Raw genomic sequence first — 7,941 nt, 5'->3', positions numbered from 1 at the left:
AGGGATAATAATCCTGTCGAGGGAAATGTGGAATATTTCGGACAGCTTACTGACATAATTGAGTTGGATTACTACGGCAAATGGAAAGTTGCCTTATTTCGAGGTGATTGGGCCGATGTTAATACAGCTCGTGGAATCAAGCAATATCAATTTGGTTTTACAATGGTGAACTTTGACCGATTGATTCACACAGGACAACAACTGATAGATGAGCCGTATGTATTCTCAAGTCAAGTCAAACAAGTTTTTTACTCAAAAGATCTAACTAATGAGGGTTGGTACGTTGTACTCCGTAACATCCCTAGAGACTTGTTTGACATGGGCAGTGGAAGTAGAGATAACATCGACGACAGATCAGAAACTTTGTCATTTCCAGAACAAAACTTAAACGATAATATCCCTAGTACTAGTGCACAATTTCAATGGGTTCGTCACGATACGGATGAAGATATTTACGAATAATGATGTAGTAAGATTTTACGATTGTTTAATTATATGTAACTTACATTAGTATTAAATCTTGGTCTTATTATATACATCATACTATTTTATATGTGCTGTTATTGTTGTAATTAGTTATTAAGTTTAATTACATTTTATGTGTATTACAGATAAAATGCCTAGAAGAAAAATTATAAGGGAAAGCATTGTCCAAAATAATCCAAACTCGACAGAAACAAATAGTACTGAACAACAGACAGCAATTGGATCTTCGAATGTTCCAATTACACACGAGGATCCTACGGAAGTTCAAAGTAACTTACATTAATTACATGCATGTTGACTTATAATTGATTTATTTTTTCAAATTCTTATATTATAATATACGTCTTGTAGCTGAAAATGGTGGGACGCGTAGAGGTCGAGGACGTACGATACTTAGAGAGTTATACGAGTTAGATCCAGTCGAGCGTGTCAAGGTATGCAGAAACAGTTTTGGTCAGCCTGTTGGATCAGAAGCTCGACTTTTAGCAGGATACATGGGCATTTTAGCACGAAATGCGAATATGTTGCCTATCAACTACGAGTCATGGCGTCAAATGCCCGATAGCAACAAAAACCAAGCCCTCGATAATATTAAGGTAAAAAAATGTTAAAGTCATCTGTAATGCTTGGGCCGATGTTTCACCTGTATTTACTTTATTAACTTGTGTTTTTTGTAGGCGAGGTTTGCTTTAGAGGTCTCGGATGCTTATGTAAAGAAGGCATTGGGAAAAAGATGGAGAGACAATAAAAATACTTTGAAGAAAAATTATTATAAGACAAAAACAACCCTCGATGAGAAATTGCAAAATGTCCCGCCGGGTATGTTGAGGTACCAATGGGAAGATGCAGTTAGATTTTGGCATTCTCAGAAAGGCGATGTACGACGTACTTCCAAACTATTGTAATTATTTTGGTTTATAGTATTTACTATTTACGTACTAAAATTTTTATAACGTAGGATCGTGAACGAGTTGGAAAAAGCAGCCGGCAGCAACAAAAATTCACTCACATAGCTGGGTCGAGAAGTTTTGCATGTGTAATGAGGCGAGGTATTTTTAATTTTTAATTCTCAAATATGTATAACTTTCTATTAAATAATATTTTTACTACTATATTGTAGGAGCAGTCGTCCGGTCAAAAAGTTGGACGCCTTCAACTTTTGAAATTACACATAAGAAGAAAGATGGATCTGCTATGACTCCTGAAGCTGGTGAAATTATGGTACGTTTACTTAATACGATTTCACTTGTTTTAGTTATTTATAGTGTTTATTTTCTAATGGTTTAATTCATTGCTTGTAATGCGACTATTGTTATATTGCATTTTTTTACTATATATTGCTTCCTAACTATGTGATTTATTTATTAGGAAAAACTAAAGGAAAAAAAGACAGAGTACGAAGCAATTGCTTCTAGTGATAGTTCTGTTCATCTTGAAGACATTGATAACCGGATTATTACTGAAGTTTTGGGTCCTGAAAGGTATGGTCGGGTTCGATTTCAAGGATCTTTTATCATTAACCCAATATTTTGGATCTAGCTCGCACCAATACATGGCTTCGGGAGTCAATCTCAAGTCAAGTTCAGAGGTTAAAAGACCGATGGCTCGGATGCAAGTGACCACATTTGAGGTTCAAAGGAAATATGAAGAACTTCAAAAACAACTTAAATCGAGGCGGCAATGAGGAAGCGAGATGCATGACGAGAGAAGCGGCGAGAGAAGCAATAGAAGCGAGGTTCAAAAGAAATGTGAAGAACTACATTCGACTTCAAAAGATGCGGCATCGAGAGAAGTAGAGCAGAGCAAAAGTATGACGAACTTCAACAGACTTGATTATGATGAAGATGTTTCAAATCATGTAACTTCCGCCATCATAGTGTATGTTGCATAAATACTTTTAACGTTTTGTAAAGAAAAGTCTGAAATTCACTTTTATTTATATCAATTAATATTATTTTATTCATTTAATTTGAAATATTATATAAATTTATTGTTTTTGGTTAGTTTAGATCTGGTTGCTTTTGATTTGTTGTTGCAGGAGGGCTGAAAAAAATAGAAAATTTTATTTTTAAAAAATTCCAAAATTAGTGGCGTTTTTTAAAAAAGCGCCGCTAAAAGTCAAATCAAAACAGTGGCGTTTGTGAAACAAGCGCCGCTAAAAAACACTACTTTTAGCGGCATTTTTGAACAAGCGCCGCTATAGAACATTACTTTTAGAGGCGTTTTCTTCTAAAGCCCCGCTAAAGAACATGATCTTTAGCGGCGTTTTTTCTAAGCGCCGCTAAAGAACATGATCTTTAGCGGCGTTTTTTCCTAAGCGCCGCTAAAGAACATGATCTTTTGCGGCTTTTTTTCTAAGCGCCGCTAAAGAACATGATCTTTTGCGGCGTTTTTTCCTAAGCGCCGCTAAAGAACATGATCTTTAGCGGCGTTTTTTCTGTAAGCGCCGCAAAAGTTAGCGACGTTGTCGTTAGCGGCATTTTTTGTGGCGCTTCTTCAAGCGCCGGAAATGGATTTAGTGGCGTTAAAAAGCGCCGCTAAAGGCCTAAAAAAACGCCGCTAAAAACTTGTTCTGGTGTAGTGTTAGAAGATGGAGATGATGAACGGAGAATTAAATAATGGTTTTGGGATGAAGATTGTACAAGAAATTTGTATAAAATGCTGGAAAAAGGTAAAAATGAAGGAGAACGAAAGAAAAATGGTGTGCGGGTTTTTTCTTCAATGGTCGGCCATAATAAGATGATGAAGAGAAGATATTTCTTTTCTTTTATCATGTTTTATAATATATTAAACTATTAGTTTGGTCAACTAGTGAAACCAAGTTTTTGTCAGGTTATTTTAGCAATAAAGTTAAGTAAATGGGTTCCAATATATTCTAAATGTTAAAAATAACTTTTAGTAATAAAATTATCAATTTTTTACTCTATTAGATTAAAATTAGATGAATTAATCAAAATTGTCTTTTAAAGGCTTCTTCAATAATTTAAAATTTAATGAAAAAAATTCATATCAAAATTCTACTAAATTTCTCGATTTATCAAGGTAGAGTAAATATTTTTGGGGAGTTACATACTTCCAATACTGCTCTTAAAAAACCAAAATCCCAGGCAAGCCGCAGTCCAGTAAGCGCTCCCCATAGCTCTGTTTGTAGCACAGAACACGTTCCAATTCCCTTTGAAAATCCCACTACCTAGCATCCCGCAAAATTAGTCTTTAATTATGAAATTTGCTATCAATATTTGCTCTATTAATTGCTAATAATACTTTTTTATTTTAAAAGGTTTGTAATTTTTAAAACATATAATTTAATGGTATACACTTGTGAGCTAAATTGAAATTTTGATATAAATTAAAGTCTAAAAATTGTTTTCTAAATGTATAAAAAATTATTCTTATTAATAACTTAAGCAAATTTCAAATTTTAATGATGACATTTATAATTATTGTGTTATAATAATTTATGTTTTTCATTATTTATTACAATATTATTATTAATATGTCACTATAATATTTTTATTTATTTGCTAATAAATAAATGGCAATTGATAGTGCATTCTTTTATTCCACAAGTAACCTTAAAATTTAAAATGTACTTTTAAAATATTAATCTTTTAATATTTTACCACACTTTTATAGAACACTTGTCAACTTTTGAATCTTACTTGTAAAGTTCAAAACTCTGCTAATAATATATCAAATAATTTTTCGTAAATTAATTAATTTTAATGTATGATACTTTAGATTTCTTAAGGTACATATAATGATGCAAATTAATGCAATCCAAAATATAATTAAATAATCATTGCTTCTTCTTTTTTTCTTTTATCAGTACATATCGTAGGAAAAGGGATAGGGATAGGATTTTAAGCCATCTAATCATTAATTGATGAATGATTAAACATTCAAATTTCAACTCAATGAATTACGCATGATATTAGAAAAAAAACAAATATTATGCAAAATTCTAAACGTAAGTTTAATAATATTTTTTCTCTTAAAAGCAAAATTTATTTTTATAGTTTATATTGCTTCATACATTTAATTAGTATAACTTTATCCATAAATTATAAATTGTGAAATTTTCTTGTAATTATAAAAAAATGATTATGATTATGAGGTGGAACATTAAGACAAAAACTGGTGTAATAAAAAATGATTAATTATTGATAGATTCCTGAAAACCAGCAATAAAATGAATACTATCCCTCCTATAATATAAAAGTTAAACAGAAAACTAAGAAAAATATTCCATAAACCTAAAAGCCAGAATATGGTGCATTAGGCCCTCCATTCCCACCAACACTTGCATGTTGCAGTTGCAAATATATTATGAAGGGCGCGGGGAGGGGGGGGGGGGCTTCAATACAATTCAATTGACAGGTGAGCTTTCAATGTCATGACTGGATTCCATGTCACCATGAGACCCAGCACATCCCACACCTGACCTATGGACCAAAGTTAGATGGGGGATTTAGTAAAGTTTCTTACGACTATGTATATGGAATATATTAGAAGATTTGGCACCACCACCAAATTGCCACCGTGATGATTCCGAATATGTAGGTGGTGACCCTGAATGGTGATGCCTCACTTTCATCTAAGATTAACCCTTCGTACATGATAGTGTTGTCGACAAGAGGTGACGTTGGCATCGCCGTTGTTGTTGTTTCTGTGTTCTGCCCTGGCGTCGTCGCCTCTTGCGATGATTTCTGGCTGCAAATTACCAACCGTTAAAGAACTCTGGATAATTAATTATGTTGACAATAATGGTAATGTGTGGTGAAAGTAAAGTGGAGGTTTCCCCATTAAGAATGTATTTGACTCCTTTATTTAAATAAATAGATAAATTAACAATCAAAAAGTAAATTAATTTTTATTAAAAATTTAATTTATTTTTACTATTAAAAATTAATATTATTAATAAAATAACTAAATATTTTATACGTGTCACGTGTTCTTTGTTCTAACTTAAAAAGATTAATTTTAATAATAAAATAAATAAAATAATTTAATATTTAATATAAAGTACAAATATTAATTTAGTCAATTTTTAAATAAAAAATCAAATATAATCCAAAACTAGTTCTACCATACTTTTACCTTAAATGTGCTGGGATTGGAAGTATGTAGTTTATGAGTATCTCCTATTTCCTGTTAGCAACGATGCCAATTATAGAACTTCAGAGTTCAGTGTGTCAGAGCATTAGGCTCAATTTGCGGGACCGGATCCGGTTCCACGAGAGATTGATGCGCTAAATTCAGATCCCTTGGAGCCCAATTTTCAACTTCCTGGGACCTTCATTAATTAGACAGCTATTCATTTTACTGTCAGAACGCCTAAAAGGATCCTTATAACCCCAGCCTATCTTCAGATGGGTTTAAGGCTTCCTTTGTATCTCAATACGTTGGTTTTTTAAGACTAAAAAAATTACAACTGAAATGTTAGTAAACGCAAGAGTGTTTGGAAAGCTTTCTTGGGTGCGTTAAAAATACATTTCACTGAAGTCTCAATTCCAGACTGAAGCTAAGTCTTTTGTGTCTTGACTCTACCCTCAACGGTCAGATGTGCAAATTACTGTTGTTTGTCCCCGAGCCACGTGAAAAATTGGGCTGAGCTGACAGACCCTTCACGCCAACGTTCTTTTCGGCACAAAAGGCACTATTTAAAATTTTTTAATAAAAAACACCACTCCAGACCACTTTAATTTTAAAATTAAATAAATTAATTCCTCTTAAAAAATCAAAACAATTTAATTTAACTAACCAAAATATTAATGTTTTCATCAATTATACATAATTTTAATTATTATAATAAATTTAATTTTTAACATTTAAACATTCTTTTAAATTTGATCCTAGTTTCATCAATTTATCTCGCAACAATTATTTAAATATATAAATATTAAAGTTGAATTGTGTTAAATTTTTAAATTGAAGCCAAAAATAAAATAAAAATATGTAAATAAAATTAAATTTATGTATAATTAAGGAAATAAACTAACCTCATTTTTAAAATTAATAGAGATTAAATTACTTTAATATTTTGAGAGAGATAAATTTATTTAATTTTGAAATTGAAAGAAACTTAAAGAATTTTTGCCGAAAATTTTCGCTTCATTTTTAAATAATAATATATTTAATTGTTTTTAATTTTGCAAGTTTATATTAGCAAGCAGATGACATGATTAAATATTGTAAAAAGAAAAAGAAGAATAAATAAAATGTTATCATTCTGTAATAAAAGAAAATTTACCTGGTGTTAGGTGAAGGACAGAAAGTAATGGAGTAATCGGCAGCATTGGCACATGTGAAGGTGCTGGTTTTATCATCATAGGCATAGCTGTAGGCGCGTGGGCAAGCTGTCTTAAAGACTTGGGAGTAGGAAGAAGGCTTGCAAGTATCGGGTGTGGCATACGCGCCGCTGCAACAGTACTGAGGCTGGCGGAAGGCCTCGCAAGCACTCTTGCATGCGATGCCATCCCTGCCGTTACTGCTCATTATCCTAAGCTCCGAAGGACACAAGCCATTGAGATCCACAACGCAGCCGGTGCTGCTACAATTTTGACCTTTGCCACCCGGGGGAACCACTAACATAGGGATGTTGTAACCGTCCACCAAACTCACATCAAAGAAATCAAGCCCGCCAGCACCGTCCAAAGTAAATTCAGCCAAAGTGGCAGGCGGAGCAGCCCCATTCCCAGAACATTCAAGCTTCCCGGAGCCACAATCACCGGTGAGACATGAGAATTTTCCGTCGGAATCGTGCGAGCAATGCGTTCTACCCCAAAAGCGACCGCCCCATGATGTGGGGGCGGTAATGGTTTTGGTTTCACCTCTTTGGAGGGTGAAACCTGTTGTAGCAAGTGTTGGAACACCAGCGTTTGAGAGAATTCCAGGCCATACCACATAATCGCATTTGTTTACTATGGTAAAGGTTGTTGCTTGAACTAAATGGGACAGAGTAAGAACACAAATAGCAGCAATCAATGTTGGTTGGGCCATAAAAGTTGAGAAGAAGTGGAAGGTGTGGTGGATGGCCAAAACCCAGCAGATTGAGATTTCTTCTATTTGGGGGGTTGGGTTGGGAAAGACTGAGTTCATGCAACGGCTATTTATAACGTCATATACAGATGAAAGGTGGTCCAATTAAGTAGAAGTTGCTATTGGTACCGGCTCTATGTCTGTCTAACCCTACAGGATTTCCTTATGACATGGTAAAATCCCAATAATATGGGAAAAGATATGGGTGTAAAATTAATTATTCCTTGCTAGATGAAAGTAAAAAATTGGATTGATGGAGGTCCAAATCGAAATTGTGGGTATCGATTTAGGTCTTAAATTATGTTGACATTTTGAGTCATTGATGAATCCAATCCGTGTCAGGGGGCGAGTCTAGGGAAAGCCCAAGTCGCACCATTATTTACAATTTCATCCAAAATTCATGCTGTCAATACC

At 33.6% G+C, this 7,941-nt stretch overlaps 1 protein-coding gene across 5 annotated transcripts; it reads right to left on the bottom strand.

The window, feature by feature from the left end:
* Positions 1-4,629: 4,629 nt before the first annotated feature.
* On the bottom strand, positions 4,630-7,586 carry LOC105793825 (thaumatin-like protein 1). Of its 5 annotated transcripts, XR_008194330.1 has the most exons (4): positions 6,740-7,585; positions 5,587-5,637; positions 5,104-5,199; positions 4,915-4,931 (listed from the first exon to the last, which is right to left on the bottom strand). XR_008194330.1 is itself a non-coding variant. In XM_012622683.2 (3 exons), the coding sequence occupies exons 1-3, from the start codon at positions 7,486-7,488 to the stop codon at positions 4,856-4,858; spliced, it is 921 nt and encodes a 306-aa protein (XP_012478137.2). In that variant the 5' UTR covers positions 7,489-7,585; the 3' UTR covers positions 4,630-4,855. The 5 variants fall into 5 exon arrangements, 4 of the variants coding, with proteins under 4 accessions (XP_012478137.2, XP_012478136.2, XP_052484151.1 ...); XM_012622683.2 differs by lacking the exon at positions 5,587-5,637 and having other exon boundaries at positions 4,630-4,931; XM_052628191.1 differs by lacking the exon at positions 4,915-4,931 and having other exon boundaries at positions 5,053-5,199.
* Positions 7,587-7,941: the final 355 nt, after the last annotated feature.

This window comes from Gossypium raimondii, chromosome 3 (assembly GCF_025698545.1).
Source record: "Gossypium raimondii isolate GPD5lz chromosome 3, ASM2569854v1, whole genome shotgun sequence".
Taxonomy (NCBI): Eukaryota; Viridiplantae; Streptophyta; class Magnoliopsida; order Malvales; family Malvaceae; genus Gossypium; species Gossypium raimondii.
This window is presented reverse-complemented; position numbering and strand designations above follow the sequence as displayed.